Genomic DNA, 17,212 nt, shown 5'->3' on the forward strand with positions numbered 1-17,212 from the left:
AGCAGGCACAGAGGCTGCTGAGAAGCTGCGGATGCAGGGCGAGTTTCAGACCCTGCCCTCACTCCCAGGTCTGGCCCCTGCACTCCACTCCAGGACCACATTCCACGGTTAGAATTGCACTTCTCTGAATCAAGGCATCGTTCTCCATGCAAAGACCTCTGGGAGGTGGAACACATTGTCTTTGTCAGTCATTAATAATTTAGTATGTGTTCGGCAAACATTTGTTATTTGTTGAGTTTATTTACAACATGAATTAACAGAGTCGGGGCGGGGGAAGATGTCCGGCGCTGTCTTTCTGCTGGAACCTACCCTCTGAACCAGCTTGCCCACCTGGGAAACCAGGGATGACCAGATGTCCAAAGTCGCTCCCAGTCCCAGCATTAGGCATCTCCAAGGCAGCTGTGGGTGTGGGCACAAACCAGACGGCGGTGATGGGTGGGGGAGCCTGGGCACGCGGACGCTGCGGGGAGCCTGAGGCACAGCCCATGAGCCTGGACATTCACCAGAAGGCTCGGGAACTTAGGCTTGCTTTGTACTGTGGTGTAGACTTGTGTCTGGGTTCCAGACCTCAGCACAGAGCTGGTACACAGTAGGTGCCCAAACACGGTGGATAAAAGTGGGAAATTAACACTCAGTTATGAATTAGTTTTCTACATCTGCTGGAAGAAAGGACCACGTGTGGGTGCCTTGAAACCACAGAAATTTATATTCTCACAGTTCTAGAAGGTGGAAATCCAAAGCCAAGCCACTGGCCAAGCCACGCTCCCGTGACACCTCCAGAGGGAGAGCTTCCTTGTCTCTGCCAGTGCCTCCCGGCATTCCTTGGCCTCCAGCCTCAAAACTCCAGTTTTGCCTCTATCTTGCCACCGCGTTCTCCTGTGTCTGCACACTGTCGCACACCGTGTATGTCTGTGTCCAGGTGTCCCTTTGCCTATAAGGGCATCAGTCATCCTGGATTAGGGCCCACCTGTGACCTCATCTTGACCTGGTTACATCTATTTCCAAATAAAGTCACGTGCACAGGTAGGGAGAGTCAGGACTCCAGCGTATCGTTTTCAGGGTGAAAGTTCAACCCATAGCTACCTACTGCATAGACTTTTTGAGAGAATGAGATGAAACAGGGATGTGAAGGAGCCAGATGATGGGAACACAGGGTAAGGAATGCAGCTGGGATTTGACCACCCACGAGAACTTTCAGTCAACCTAGGAAGGTAAAGACTAATAAGGGGGCGGATTTAGAAAAAAAGAGATCAAGGCACAAAAGGCAAATTTCATGACCTTTACCTTCAAAGGGCGCCTGGGCCTAGTTTGGATCCCAAGGGAAAGCAGTGACGCCAAATGCAGCAGGTGGCAACTGGACTTCTGAGAATGGGGCCAGCAGAAAAGAAATGCACTCGCCCAAGTCATACTAGGGAGAATGGGATTCACAAGTTCTCCTTCATCTTTACGCCTTTTATTGTATAAATGACTTCAAAGTCATTTATTGTGACTTTGAAGGTCACTTAATGAAGAAAAGCTTTAATAAGCAACCACTGAGCGGCTCAGAGGCCCACCGGACGTGGTTGCTGACCTCCCAGAGCACAGACGCGGAGGATGCAAGGACAGCCCTGCATGTGTTATGTATTCTTTCCTTTTGCTTTTGGGGGTTAGCACCAGGGAAGAGTTGCGTTCTAGTTGATTAGGAACCTCAGGTCTAAATTTCAATTCTGGGCTGAATAGTAATTTTCCTGAAGGTTTGAATAAATCATCCAATCTACTTCAGTTTCCACTATTTTCATCATTTCTATTTTAATCATTAATTCTGTCTGCTTAGGACCCCGAAGTCAACAAGCCTGTTTGTGACTTAATTTGGGCTGAGAATAGACACAGGAAAGGCTGAGAATCAAGTGGGAGCAAATGGGCGTGAAAGATTTGGACCAGAAACGAGGGACATTTTCCTTGTGATAACTGCAGTTCTTGGGTTTGCTTTAGTAGGACAAATTATAGAATTTGTATACCATAATTTTGATAAAGATAGGAGAGATTTTCATGTAACGAAGATAGTTTACTTCTCATTCTCATCTGACTGCAAGGACAGATGAAATCTCCAAGTAAATCATGGGACCTCAAGATAACAGGTGCATACAGTCCATCCTGTTCCCCTTTTTGCTTTGAATGCTTGGAAGCTCAGAGCTAATGACACTGTTCAGTTAAAATACTGACATTAGGCAAGGGTACTGTTTCAATTACCTGTTGCTGTGAACAAACCACCCCCAAACTTAGTGGTTCAAAACAACAATTTATTATTATCTTTCATGGTTCGTGGAGTTAGTAGGACTCAACTGAGCAGTTCTGGCTTGGGGACTCTCCAGCATTATGATGGTTTGCCGTGATGCTGGAGGCTGGAGACTGGAGGCTGGCAAAGTATCTCTCACTCATACCATATGGTGCTCAGGCTTTCTTCCACCACGACGGCAGTCGCAGCTCACGAACAGCGGCTGGCTTCTCCCAGGGGAAATACAGGGGGATACTTCTCTTAGGATTTCAGTGGGGGACGTGATTCACATCTTTGCAGACATGCTACCACTGGTATTTATACATCTTTTTCTATTTTCCAGTATGTAGAGGAGGTGATCTTTCCTTGTGAGCCTCTTTTGGAAGTTGACGAGAGTGAGTAATTACAAGCAATGCTCTCCTCTTGTCTAGGGCTTGCCAACTTACCAGCACCACGCCCTCACTACCTGGCCTTAAAACACCGTGCAAATGGGCAGATCAGTAACTTCATTCCTATTCTGACAGATATAGAGATGGGAATTTAAAAGTGATTAGTGACTTGTCCAAGGAAGGGGTGGGCTGGTCCCTGGACAGATGTGTCTGACGTGGCTACCCGTGCTCTCAAACACCTGGGGAAGGTGTCCAGAACCCACCTGTGACACTCGGCATGTGGTTGCCTCTCCAGCAGGACTTCAGTGTGAAGCCCTTGAGCACAATTGCCAGAGCTGGGGCTGGCGAGTAGCTCAGTGGTAGCGTACCTACCTGGCATGAGTATGACCCCGGGTTCAATCCTAAGCAAGTAAATGAATACAGACATTTGCCAAAAACTAAGCTGGCTGTTGTTTGCTGACCGTGGACCTGAGACTTTCCATATGACTCTGTTTCTTCATCTATAAAATGAGGTTGAGGAGACTGAGAGTGCCTGCCCCTAAGGATTGTCCTTAGGATTAAGTGATTTAATACATCAAAGCAACACTTGATAAGAACTTGGAAAGGAGCTCTCTCGGTGAAGAGCTGTAGCTGTTAATAGGTCCCTGGTCCATCTGCCCTTCTCTATGCTTTTCTTGATTTTACGTGGATCTTACTAAGCATCCCAGTTGCTCGTGATGTTTTGTTCTGCTTGATATTGAATATTACCAGGTGGACTGAAAGTCCTAAATCGATATTAATGCCTCCACAAGTTGTCACCAGTTCAACCAAAGATGCAGTTATAATATATTGTCATGAGTGTAGACACAACCTGCTTTTCTCACACACCCTCGCCATCTTTTCAATGACACGCCCCCAACCTCCGTGTTCCCAGTCACTCTCTCCTCTCACTCTCTGTCCCAAGAGAATCTGTGGGTTTCCTCTGCACTCCTTTTTCTGTGCTCTGAATACTCTCACCCCAAGATGCTCTTACCCCTGCAGACATGCACCCTTGATCTTCTGCATCCCACGTACCTTCCATCCTCAGATACTCAGGTATTTCTATGTTGGCTGAGCCTGAAATTGCCCCCATCAAATCCCAAATCCCCTAAGGATGGTCAGAGTTTCTGCAACTACGCCCAGAAGAGCAAGAAACAGACTATGACTGTGAATGAGCGAGCAAGAAGGCTCTGGACACCTGGCCGCGCTTGCCCAGGGATGCTCAGTCGCAAAGCTCTTCATCAGTGGTCCAAGAGGGCCAGAGAATGGATTCTCCTGCTGTCCACCTGGACACTGCACTGAGAACCCACGCACAGCCCCGAGAGCTCCTGCTTAGCGCTCAGCTAAGGGAAGCTGCCTGCCTTTTCCCGCTCGGGGTGGGGCCCGAATTGAGCTGAATATGCACCTATTCAGAAGGGCAAAGAGCCAAAAATAACGAGGAGCAACAGCATTTCATCTGACAGGCCCAGAAATAGAGCTCATTTCGGAGCATGCCAGGGCTGCCGACCCAGGGAATCCAGAGACCTTCAACATTCCCATAAAAACCCAGGGAAAGCTCTCCGGTGACTCAGGCGCTTCCCAGCCTCCTTCCCTGCAGCTTCTCAGAGCCCAGCCGGAAGGTTAGGGGCTTGATGATGGGGCTGAGGCTGAGGAGAAAAGGATGGAATCTGGTGGAACGTTCTGAGGAAGGAACAAGAGGTAGCTGGTAAATACGGAGGATATGAAACAAAGAACAGAGACAGGAAATAGGTCTAGGGAAGGTAAAGTCCAGGGGTCATGAAAAAAATGGAAATGCAAGACATGAAGAAGTGGCATGCAGGATTCAGCCAGATCCCAGAGGTCATCTATGGAGGGGGAAAAAGGCTATAGTGTCCTTATTGGGTTAGTGAGTGTGTAGCCTGAAAGCAAGCTTCTCTTCTATTTTTGCTTTCTTCTCTTCTATTTTGATATAAAAGGCAAATGTCGCCCTTCATTCATCTTCATTTTGAATAACTGGAATTACAGAAAGGAGGAGGGGGATGGAGGAGGCAAAAAGAAAGACTCCAGAATTCCAGAGAACCCTTCCTATAGAAATCAATCAGGGGATAACAGTGAATTTTTAAAAAGGGGAAGGGGACAGTAAAAGAGAAATGAAAAGGATGTTGGATTCAATTTTAGCCAGTGAGTATGTCTGAGAACTTTCTATTTACAAGCCATGGGGTGGATACACAGATAGAGTAAGAAAAAAGCCCCGCTTTCGAGGCACTTACAGTCGACTTGAGAACAGACCAACCAACCACAATACATGGCAGAATTAGCCACTGGCCACAGGGAGAACTGACCAACTGTGCCCTGCCCTGAGGTCAGGAGGGACTGCTTCCTAGAGCTGGTGGCATGTGCCTGGGTCCTAGCCATTTATGTAGGAGAGGAGTGCATAAAAGGGACATTCTTTACTCCCACAGAGCACCTCCCCAACCTCTTCCAGCTCAGAGGTCAGCTGTCTCTGTGGGGACAGATCTCTTTACCCTAAACTTCCACAGCACCTATTGGTTTCCAAGTGCCCATGTAGACAGTGCCAGTCCAAGGGCACATTTCTACTAACCCGGAGCAAAAGGATAAGAAGAAGTCAGGAGTTTTTCACATGCCAATTATATTCTGGTTAAAGACTATCTTTTACTATGATGTTGGTTTCTTTCTATTTTTGATAATAAAAATCCCTTTCCCGTCTAATAAAATGATGTTGGTAGAAGAGAATATATTTTAGTTTGTTTTAAAAAATATTTTTAACTTGACAAGTTAATAGTTGGCCGACTGCATCGCTCCCTGAGATTTGACTCATCTTAAGCCATTTCAGAGTCTGGGCCCAGGTGCCATGCTGTGCCCAGCAAGGCAAGCAGACTCAGCGTGGCCACTCTCTCTCTTCTGCTCTAGGCCTAGGTCTCTGGCTGCTCCCCCTCCTGGGCTTCACAGACTCACACCCCCAACCTCCCTCCAGACTCAGTCACCACGGGCCCCTTCTCTATTGGGTTGTGGGACTGTTCTCTCCCTGTCCCCTTAGAGGGGGCGTGACAAAGTGGCTCACAGGCACGAAGGAGGCCAGATTCATTCACTCTCCCCGGGGCCTTTGAGTTTTAGTGCAGTATTAAAACTTAATTCAAACCAATGAATTGTAATGGTGGAATATCAAGCCCTTCCATAGGGCGATGGGAGAAACATATTTATTTTGAAACACACGATCTTCTGCAATCAAACCACACACTTCAAATGACTAACAAACCATCAGAAAAAAGGCAAGGGTAATAAGCGTCTTTGTCTTACAGAGCTAAATGTCACGCTCCACTGTGAGAAGAAGTCCTGACCTTCCCTCTGCCCTCTCTAATACAGGATTTGTCAGACAACCCCAGCTCCTGCTCCCTGGGCAGCACAGCAACCCCAATGTACCTTTTAGAGGACTCCAGTGCCTTGGGGCCAGTTTTCTGCATGCCTGTTGCTCTTGGCAGAGTGGATGGTCCTGCCTACTTCTGAATTCTCCGGGTGCTGGGTGGTGCCCAAAGTGCAGCAGGGGAGCAATCGAAGATAAATAAGTGAGCGACTGGGAATACAGTACCCGGTTAAATATAGCCAGCCCCCTGCAGGGCTCCTCTGCGTGGACTAAGCTTGAGTAAATGCAAAGGCTTAAAGCCCACAAAAGCTTTGACAACTGCAATTCCATGAATCCTGATTACAAACAACCCGAGGGAACCATTCAGTTCTCTGAAGACCAAGGGAGTCTGGGTGCAATGAGGGAGCAGAAAAACTCAGGAGAAAGACCCAGGAAAACAGGTGGAAACCTCAGGAATACTGCGGTGCCAAGGCCCCTTCTCCTGAACCCGCTGACAATCTTCATTGCACATGCATGAAGTATATAGTCTGTATTGTGGCCTGTTGGAAAAAATATAGAGAGGATCTGGGACAAAGCCACTCACTCTTTTGTTCCCTTGGACACTGAACAGAATAAATAGTTTTCTCCATTACATGGGAGAATTTTAAATACTTTGTTTCTGCAGAAGTGGGACAGAGATAGTGGGAACATCTGTCAACAGCCCCCTCCAATGTTTTATGTGGTGGCAGCTGGCTGAGAAGAGGGCAGAAGTCCCCTTTCCTAAGCCACTGGTTCTGGAAGTTGGGTCTCTGGACCAGCAGCATGGGTGCTACCTGGGGACTCTGCAGACAGCCAGTTCTCAAGCCCCACCCAGGACCCACTGAACCTGAAATTCTATGGGTGAACTCCAGTCACCCATTCTAAGGATCCTTCCAGCTGTTTGGCCAGGGCCGAAGTTTGAGGAGCACTGGTATAAATAACTTGGAACCTGTACCTGGAGGCCAGGGACTTCACGAAGGGCCACAGCTTATAGATGACCTAAAAAAAAAAAAAAAAAAAAAAAAAAAAAAAGCGAGGTAAGGGATGACTCAGCTGCCAGGACCTCACCAGTGTGGCCAGGCCTGGGGTGAGGTGGCTGAGGGCACGTGCCCGCACTGGGGACCTTCTGTTCAACTCTAGGCACCGCATCTTCACCACCAGTCTAGGCCCTAGTCCTGTGGTGACTTGACCCACAGGAATGGCACCTCTACAGACTCCCAGTCTATTATTAGTTCCAATCGGCACAAATCCACCAGTGCCAAAGGGAAGCTTCTGCGAACTTTCGAAAGCAGCTTAACTGTTTCGGAGCAGCAGCTCTGGGCCCTCAAGCAGCTGTCCGAGCGGCCAACGCTTCCCGGGCTCCCGGGCGCCCAGGTCCCCTCATCCCGCCGCTCCTCTCGGCTTGGCAGCGGAACCCGGGCCAGCGAGCAGCCAGTCCCGACCTGCGTCCCCGAGGCCGAGGATGTGTCCTGATTTTCTAAAAGCTGTTTGCGCACTTCAAGGGCCTCACCCCTTTCATTTGGGGTATGAGTCCGATTGTACTGGCCTAATTAATTCATTTTCTTTTCAGTCTAAAGTGGAAGCAGGAGCACAGGGATGCAAATCAAATACAAACCCGCTCCGGGCGCCAATACTCTGGACAATTAAAACAAAGAGCGCGGCGGCAGCGGCGGCAGCACCGCACAAAACCCTCGGGAAACATCCAGAACGTGGCACCAATCAGCCGGCAGGGTGGGGCACAGCCCGGGCGGAAAGCGTGCGAGCAGGAGGGCGGCCCAGCCCTGCAGGTGGACAGGTGGAGGTTGGCAGGGGTCAGAATCCACCCTTGAGGACTTGAAGCTGGGCCGCTGCGTGGCACAACTCCAGGGGGCACGCTCGCCCTGCGGGAATGGCGCCCCAGCCCAAAAGCCACCAAACAAAACCCATTGCACGGGCGGGAACTGGGCTGTGCGGCCGCCAGAGGGGTGGGTGGGAGGAAGAGAAGAGGGGAGGGGAGTTGGGGAGAAAGGACAAGGAGAAAAGGGAGAAAGTGGGGGGACGGGGTTAGGAAGAGAGGAGAGGGAGAGGAAGCGGGGAAGGCAGGGAGAGGAGGGGGTCGCGGAGAGCCGGGGCGCGGGAGCGGGGCGGAGGAGGAAAGGCAAGAAAGGGAAAGGGGCCGGCTGGCGGCCGGGCGCACAGCGCAGGGGGCGGCGGCGGCCGGGGGCGGGACCCGGGTCGGTCCCCACCTGCGTGGGCGCCCGCCGCCAGGAGCGGTGGGAGCCCCGGGGCCGGAGGGAGCGGCCGGGAGGCGGGCTGGGCAGGAAAGCAGAGGGGAGGGAGGGGGACGGGGACTGGGAGGCGGGGAGGAGCCGGCGCTCGGCTGGGGCTGCGGGGGCGGCGACGGCGGGAGCGGCAGTGGCGGCGGCGGCGGGTCCGGCGGTGGCGGCAGGTGGCCCCGCGCGCGGCGGCCGGCCCGGCCGGGGGCGGGCTGGAAGGTGGCGCCTCGGGCGGGGGCCGGTCCCTGCACCAGGTGACCTGTTCCGGCCGGGATCCGGGCGGCCTCGCCATGCAGCGGCGCGGCGCGGGGCTCTGGTGGCCGCGGCAGCAGCAGCAGCAACCCCCGCCGCCCGCGGTCGGCCCCCGGGCCGCAGCCATGGCTCCCCCGAGCGGCGGTGTCCCCCCGGGCCTCGGCGGCCGCCCTGCCTGCGCGCTGCTCTTGCTCTGCTACCTGGTGAGCGCCGGACTCCGTTCGGGTCCTCCCTTCTGCGCGGGGCTCCCGGGACGTGGGTGGGGGCAGCCAGGGACCCCAGCCATACGGGGAGGGGACGGCGCTGCTAGTTTTCTCTCTTCCTTGCCGCTGCGCCCTGGGCGCTCCGGGCACCTGGGATGGGTACGGGGCGCAGAGAGGGGCGCGTGTATCGGACTTGCCTCTGTCCGCTGTGTCGGTTGCTCCCCCTCTCAGACTCGCTGTAGACCCGGGTCAGGTCCCCCTCGGGATCCCTTGTTGTGCCCCACTCAATCCGAAAACCTCGCTACCCCGAGATCGCTTCCCGCCCCGCCACGCACTGCTCCCCAGCCTTCTCCACACCCCTCCTCGGCTTCCCTCCCATTTTCTCCAGGCTCCTTGCCCTCCGGTGCCCAAGTTCGTCTCTTTCTCTCCACACCTGCCGACCGCTTCGACCCTTTTAGTTTCCACCGGGCCCTCATGGCCCGGACGGTTTTGTGCCAACGCACCTCGCGGTTTCCAGCGCTCCTTAACTCCTCCTTGGTCACTCCAGCCAAGTTGCGGATGCCAGAGAGAAATCTAGTTCTTTGTAACACGCTTACCGCCCGAGTAGTGACTTTAGCTGCGTTTCGAACATTGTCATTTCAGAGAATATGCTTGGCTCGTATGTGTCAGTTTGCAATTTGCACACTTCTTGGCTTCTGTTTTACTCATCAACTAAATGGCAGTAGCCTATTTTTTAGAAGCAACTCATTTGAAATATCAGAGTAATTGAGACCCTCAGAGCACGGTGGAGGAATATTTCTCAGTTCTTTTATGATGGCTTGCTTTCTCCTGTTTTTGAATTCTCCTAAACAATAGTAGATTTACAGAAGGCGACCCTCGCTGCCCCGTCTACCTTACTGTTCCAGGATCCTGCAGAAGCCTTGGGTTATCTCGCCATATATTTCTGTAAATAAATGAAATGGAAACTGCTGAATCATGAAACTGATGTAATAGGAAATTCACAGAATGTTTTTTTAAAAATTGAACAGTGTCATTGTTCAGAATTCTTTTCACTTCTGTATCATTGTCATTATCCAGAATCTTTCTTTTTAGCAGCTCAAAACTACCGGGGAGGTACTGGAAGGAATTAGAATTTGATTCTGAAGAAATTTGCCACCCAACTGAAGATTTTTCTTTTTTACCATTCTAACTTCTTGGAGGCTTCCTTTCTTGAAGCCGGAGTGTCAGAATGCAAATCGCAATTCTACTTTTCTATCTACCTGTTGAGCAACCGGTGCTTTTGCTCGTATTTCAAAATTAGCCAATACCAAATTTCGTGGTTGGATTTAGTTCATGTTTTCACAAGACGTTGTCATTTAACATGAATGATTTTTTTTTTTCGCCCAGGGGATATTATTATTTAATATTTCTGCCACAGGGTTACAGCACACAGGCTCATAAATAAAACTGCCATAACAAATGACAGGGTTTCAGTTTAAACAGATGATCCCTGTACACAAGGCACTGCTGGTTATCCACAGAAGCAGAATTGATGTAGGAGAGCTGAGCGTGAGACATTCACGTACAGGTGGCCTGGAAAGTTCCACCTGGAAGTCTCTAGAGCTGGCCAGGAGGGGCCACTTCTTGAGAGTTCAAGAAATCAAGAGATACAAGTGCAAAACCCAAAGACCCGTGTGATTGTGGGAACAGAGGCAGAGGCTGGAGCCAGTTCAGAAGTTCTGTATGGGCTGAGGGGATTGGAGAGAAGGATCACACGAGGGAAAATGATGACATGGTAGCCTGGAGAGATCGGGAAGCCGTGAGGTAGAGCTCCGGAAAGAGATTATAGAAATTCTGCAATGTGGAAAATAACTGGAGCACGGATGAATGTCTTGCAGCCAGGGGAGGAATGGGCTTTGGAACATTGTGGAGGGGATCTGTCGGTGCTTCCTGCCTGTGTGTTTCCTTCTGATGGGCTTCTGATATCAAAGAGAGACTTTGATAGGCAAGGAGGGCCATAGTACAATGGAATGAAGGTTTTGCACACCCTGGGAAGCAAAAAGCTTGACTTAGAAGGCAGTCTTGGTTTGTTCCAGCGTCTGGCCACGTGCTGGGGATTTTGTTCTCCAGGTGTGTCCTAACAGAGGTACTTCTGAAAGTCAAGGCCTCCTGATCCCAGGCAGGCTTGGTGTGTGAACTGGAGAAAATACCAGCATTACTGTGTGATGAGTAATGTGCATAGACTGAGAAGCAACGTGAACCTATCATTGCGTATGTTCTGCTTAACCAAGGAAGGCTTCTTGGAGGAGGTGGTTTGGTCAGGGGGATAGAGGGCAGGAATGGAGCAGAGCAGCCAGGCAGGATCTCAAGTGCATGTCGAGAGTGGACAGAGAAAGCACTTCTGAAATCTGGAAACCTAAATAGTAGTGACAATAGCCTGTACATTGTACTGAGTCATTTATAGACTTAACCACTATGAATCTTAGCAATAACTGGTGAAGTAGGAATTACTATCATCTCCATTCAGATGAGATAAGGGAGGCTCAGAGAGGTTAAGTCATATGCCCCAAGTCACACAGTCTGAGATTAAACCCAAATCTATCTAACCTCTAGGGCCCTGGCTTTAACCCACGATAGTTTACTGCCTTCTGGATTTTGCTGCACGTAACCCATTCCTTCCTGCATAATGTGTGGTCCATTAGCAAAGCTCGAGCAATTAGGAGCTACTGTGTGGTTGGCCAGGATGTGAGGTCATTTCCAAAGTAAACTAAAATACACAAAGCAGGAAGCACAGGCCACAGAATCGAAGCAGGATGTTAAAGAGAAAAAAAAAAAAAAATAGAAAGACAAACCAGAAAATGTTTGCCATTAGTAATGGAGAGGCAAAGGGTGAGTCTTCCTGCAGCAGCTGAAGGGTTAGCATTTGACTTTGTGTGGATGTGTGTCCTGGTGTCTAGCAAGTATACACTGGGATGCATTTAGAGCCAAATTGTCACTGATTTGGGGACCAGGCCCTGTTTTGTGTCAGCCTGTTCACAAGGACTAGAGGTTGAGAGTGGCTTTCTCCATAGAAGGCCTTGAGCTCCTGTCCCCTTGGGGAACGTGCCCCCAGAGCCAGGGTATTGAGGACAGGGGTGCCTGCCTTCTCTACCAGCTGGGACAGAGCAACCTTCGGTGTCAACCCATGAGTACTGTGACTGTAGCTAGGATACTGCCAAAGCATGAATAATTGTGATGAGGCCTGAAAGATAAGTCACGGAACGACGCCAGGCAGATTTCTGAAAAGATGATCCCCGGTTCCAGCAACTGCCAGAAAATTCTGAGGTCACCAGAGGTCAAGAAGCAGGGAGCCTCCTCAGAGAGGGCGAGGGCTTGGAAGGCAAAGGGTACCGGAGTTGCTTCCCTGAGGTCCCTGGTGCTGCCCGCCCCGCCCCACAGACCCCCTTGCTGTTTCCTTGCACCATTAACGCTTACCAGCCCGAGGTTGCCCCAGCCCTTTCTGTGATGACAGAGCTTCTAGAAGGCAATTCTGTCCATTCCGAGCTCTAGTCTCCAATGTATAATTTTTTTCTTAAGTGAGAAAATAAATCTCATAATGGCCAATATTGATGTCAGCGGTACAGCTGAAATATTCAGAATGGACATTTGCACTTGTTAGACAAGCAGGGGACAAAGAAATGAGGACACCAGCAGCGCAGGTGTATGTAAGGATAGTTACCAGACGGTCACTTGTACAGGAGCCCCCTCTAAGTGACCACACTCTGTCAGTTGTCCATCCCGAGTATCATTAGCCCGTGTGCGCAATGCACCGCATAGGGAGACCAAAACAAGGAAAGGGACCGCAAACATTCGGCTCCAGAAGAGTGATTGTGGACACTTGAAATACAGAGATGATCTCGAAACTCCAAGAGCATTGCGTTCATCCCTCCTGGTGCTTCTAAAATCGCCATTGCGGCGCTTGCTTCTGCTTTCCACGTCTTCTGGCTGCCTGTTGGCAGCAGCATGGGAGCTGGAGGAAAGATCCAGAGGAAAGGTAGAGGGAAGAGATGAAGAACCCAGGCAAGTCACGGAGAAGATGGATGGACTCGAGCAGACCGTAAATATCCTGAGGTGAACTTAGTGATGCTCTTTATTGGCGGGTCCCATCCCTCTGGGAAAGGAGCTGGGGGGTGGGTGGGCTGAGGTCCTGCAGCTTGTGTCCCCTGCCTTATCCAGGGAAGGGCCCAGTCAAGCTGGCCGGTTGGCTCCATCCTGTGTGTAAGGCAAGGTCTGTGCTCCCCAGACGAGAGGTATGTTGACAAGATGGGACTTTAGTCCCCTTCCCCCATCCTTTCAAGATGGGAGTGTGAGTCCCTCACCTGAAGCCAGAAGGTGGTGACGGGGAGAGGCGAGGGGGTGAGTGGGAGCATCATCTGGCGTGCTTCTGGAAAGAAAGCGGCACATCACCTCCGACTTCAGTCAGCCAACAAGAATTGGCATTTTGGATCTGATTTTTAGTTGCTGGTGGACGCCGGGCAAGTTGCTCACCTACTCTGAATCCATTCCGTGCCCTCAGCTGTTAAACAGGAATGCCGCCTCCCTCACCGGGCTGTTGTGGGGATTAGGTTAGAACTTCATGAAGGTTAGGAAGGTGTATGTGAGAAGATCGGGCTAGAAGTGGATGAGAAGAAAGATGCAATACACCTGTCCCAATGCCCAGCACACAATAGGGCCTCAATGAAACAAAACCAAACCGACCTCAGTTCCCTTTGGATGGTATGAGATGAAAAGAATCAGCACATTAAATAGCATGAGGGGGTGATGGACCTTACCCAACTGGAATATTGATCATTCTTGTGATGGCGTTTCTCTGGCCAGCTCTCAGGTTTGGGAAGGAGTGGCACTTGACTGGGAAATGTTTCCCAAGGCGCATCTTGGTTTTAAAGTCCATATTGACATCATCGCCCATTCTGCTTAATTGCATGCTTTGTTGACATAAACAGAATTTCTGCTGATGTCTAGTCAGCAGAAATTGGAAAAATAGGCCTTTTTTAGCCAATACAATTACCTTTTTGACCTGTGGAAGTTTGATCCGGCCAGTTTGGAGAGAAAGTGCACATGAGCCAGAGTTTTCTTAGGTGACGGATGGGGAAAAATGGGTAGAAATGAGGAAGACAGACACTCGATTATTGTTTGCATATCAAACCTACCCACGTACACGTGTAAGTGTAAATGAACTTCCCATAGCGAGATGTGAATGACTTAAGATTTCCCCATCTCTGTTTCTCCTTTAAATAGCTCATGGGCTATATAAAGAGCCAAGTTTCCTAGCTCTTTGAAACAGGGTTATTTGAATTGAGTCTCTCCTTATTGATTTTGTTTAAAGGAACCAAATGCAGTCATCCTAGAAGTTTAGGCTGCGCTGAGAATTTTGTTTTTTTCCATTCACCAGATACATAAATTCATCTGTTTTTTGATTCCCAAGCTGAATTAATGCATTTAGGTCTCCAAATTTGGGTCTTCTATTATGAACACAAATTAGCTGGCCCATTTCTTTCTTTCTTTCTTTTAATTACAATACATACATAAAGGTAAAGAAGTCTGTTTTGTGACTGTGTGACGTGAGATGTGACTTTGGTCAGGGCTCATTTCTGCTAAATGGAGAGCTGAGGGTCCGGGCTTCCTTGAGCCCCTAGCTCCGTGTGTGCTGAGCAGATCAGCAGTGCTGAGCTGGGACCTCCACACGGCTGCCTAAATGGCATAATCTAAGGGGTGCGGGAGTCCCCCTTTCACCCCACCTATCTTGCTTGGAGCTGCAGTGCATTTGGGCTGTGCTTTTAAGGCATTATTTCACAAAGCTGGCATCGAAATGCAGACAGGTGACATTACCTCAGTGTTTTTCATTATCACATTAACATGGGTGATCTTGCCAGATGAACAGGAATCCAGCAGAGGGTTAGAGGGATGGGAAATGTTTAAAATTTAATTTGTATTTTTGGTGTGGAGAAATGGAAACATTCTACAATGGATTGTGGTTGTCTGAAAGGTCGGGAGGAAATAAATAGCTGACAGAAATACGCCCCAAATGAGTGGAAGGGTATCAGAGTGCCGCCTCTCTAATTCTCACAGTCCCTAGGTCCACTCTGACCCCAGGGGCCTGGTGAGATGCCAAAAGGTAAGGACTTTTGTTGGAAGGAGTTGATGAGACTGGGTGCGTAGAACACCCCGCCCCCCAGCCCCCATGGTTAGAGAAGGACAGTGGGTACACCAGATTGGATCCAGTCTTTTGGTTTATATGCAGGTGCTGCCAGGGCTGTGCAGCAGTGGTCCAGGCTGGCTCACTGAGGCACCAGGCAGGAATAGGCATGCCCAGCCCCTTATTTCAGCCAGAAGCACTGAGTTCCTCCTGCATGCCAAGCTCTATCCTAGAAGCTGGAGACACAGCAATGACACTGATCTGACTTCCTAGTTTCCTGACCAAGGACCGTGTGGGATTATCTTTGAGCTTATGTTAATGCAACCTGGCATGTGAAAATACCTATGAAGTTTGGACACGTGTCGTGCCTGTAGCCGGAACTCTTCAAGCTCATTGCTTTATTTTCCTGGCAGGAAGCAGCTGATAACCACACACAGGACTTGAGCCAGGAAATCAGATTCAGCTTAATCAATATTTGGAGTGTGAGGTGTTGCTAACCAGTGTTGGTTTGGTACATAACAGAGGTAGCCACAATGGTGTAGCAGCTGCCCACGGGGTCGGCTCAACCCACGAGGTGCCAGCTTTCTGCATTCCAGAGGTGCCCCAAGCCTGAAGACTGAGGCCTTCTGGAGGCCCAGAGACCAGGCTGTGCCCACGCCACACAGGTGATACTGAAGCAGCCACCACTCAGTCACCTCCTGGTCCTGACGCTCTTCTCTTGTGCTTCATCGGTCACCTTGCTTCTCAAATATGCCTCTCGGTCTGTGAAATTAGACCTCTGTCCCCAGCCTGGCTTCAGGTTCTCACCTGATTTAGAGCTTTTCTGAAATAATCCCTAGCAAGATGTCAGCACCCACTACCTGGACACCTTAGAAAGCCACAGCATCGAGCCCCATTCCTACCTGGGTAGGAAATGTGCCTGGTTGGGTTTTCATCCCTTTCTCAGGTGATGACCTTTCGAAGCATGTCTGCTCTCACTCTGTGCTTCCAAACCCCATCTAGAATAAAAGTCGGTAATCTAGAACAGGGGTTGGCAAACTCTGGCTCATAGGCCAGTCCAGCCAGCTGCCTGTTTTTGTAAATCAAGTTGTGTGGGATGACATCGTCGACTGTATGTTGTCCCTTGTGGCTGCGTTCACACTGCAGCAGAGCTGAGGACACTGAGCGGCCCAAACACTCTAAATAAGTCAGTCCCCCATACCCTCAGATTCAACCAAGCCTAAAAAATATCTCCCCCCAAAAACCCATTTCTCTCATCATTATCCTCTAAACAATACAGAAACACAACTATGTAGCATTTATGTCGTAGTAGGTACTATAAGTAACCCAGAGAAGTATACAGAAGGATGTGCCTGGGTTATATGCAAATAGAACGTATTATATAAGGGATTTGAGCATCCACAGATTTTGATGTCCTTGGGGGTCCTGGAACCAATCCCCCATGGTTACTGAGGGATGATTGCATCTACCATCTGGCCACTTTTTACAGCAAAAATCTGCTGGCTTCAAATCTCGAATAGCGCCATCCAGTAGAAAGTTCAAACTACGTAATATAATTTTGTATTCAGTAGTTGCCACCTTAAAAAAGTCAACAAGCACAGGTGCAATTAATTTTAATATTTTCTTAAACTGGATGTACCCAAATATCATCACTTCAACATGCAATGAATATAAGATTATTAACGAGATGTTCCAAAGCCTTTCTTTAAATCCAGAGGCTTTGAAATCTCTTACACCTGTAGCACATCTCAGCCAGGACCAGCAACGTGGCGAGTGCCCCTGATTGGCTTGGTGAGGACCATGTTGAGTAGCATGTGTCTGAACTCCTGTCCCTGGGGTTTACTTTTACTGTGCCTGAGACTTTGAGCCAGGTGAAAATAAAATAATCTTCATAGGAGTATATGGAGATTTTCTTTGAAGCAATCTGCAGAGAAGGCGCAGAGGTCATGGGCGAGCTGTGTGGCTACCATCCACACACGCTCATCCACACACGCTCATCCACACACGCTCATCCACACACGCTCATCCAGCGTTAGGCATGACACATCAAGCAGCCTGGAACCCTGGCAGCGCTGCTGCGTATGAATGCGGAAGTGTGGCTGGTGCATTTTTAGCAATCAGATGTAAAATGATGAACTGGATCATTATTAACTGCACTTTGCAATGAAATCTAGCAAAATCAAATGACCTTTCGCCAGCATTCTGTTTAAAAGAGGTTTTCACTGGACTTAGTGGAATCCGCATTAAAACCATTACGAGGGGAAAAAAAAAAAAAGCGAAGTAGGAGAATTGGGCCTGGGTGAGTTTT

The 17,212-nt window shown here is 49.7% G+C and overlaps 1 protein-coding gene and 1 long non-coding RNA gene across 6 annotated transcripts in view; one reads left to right on the forward strand and one right to left on the reverse strand.

Annotated features, from left to right (window-relative positions):
* Positions 1 to 2,266: 2,266 nt before the first annotated feature.
* LOC124994945 (uncharacterized) lies at positions 2,267 to 8,413 on the reverse strand. 3 transcript variants are annotated; one of them, XR_007110587.1, is made up of 5 exons: positions 8,266 to 8,413; positions 7,656 to 7,821; positions 6,996 to 7,039; positions 6,082 to 6,561; positions 2,267 to 2,481 (listed from the first exon to the last, which is right to left on the reverse strand). It is a non-coding gene; the product is annotated as an uncharacterized LOC124994945 (long non-coding RNA). The 3 variants fall into 3 exon arrangements; XR_007110588.1 differs by having other exon boundaries at positions 2,267 to 2,484; positions 7,656 to 8,399; XR_007110586.1 differs by having other exon boundaries at positions 7,656 to 8,396.
* A 10-nt stretch (positions 8,414 to 8,423) lies between these two features.
* Positions 8,424 to 17,212, forward strand: part of Sel1l3 (SEL1L family member 3) — a 96,767-nt gene continuing 87,978 nt past the window's right edge. For all 3 annotated transcript variants that reach the window (XR_007110585.1, XM_047567283.1, XM_047567284.1), the window contains exon 1: positions 8,424 to 8,750. Coding sequence is in view for 2 of the 3 variants with exons in the window: in XM_047567283.1 (XP_047423239.1) it covers positions 8,586 to 8,750 (165 nt within the window). In the remaining variant the exon portion in view is untranslated. The remainder of the gene's footprint in view (positions 8,751 to 17,212) is intronic.

This window comes from Sciurus carolinensis, chromosome 10, assembly GCF_902686445.1.
Source record: "Sciurus carolinensis chromosome 10, mSciCar1.2, whole genome shotgun sequence".
NCBI classification, from domain to species: Eukaryota; Metazoa; Chordata; class Mammalia; order Rodentia; family Sciuridae; genus Sciurus; species Sciurus carolinensis.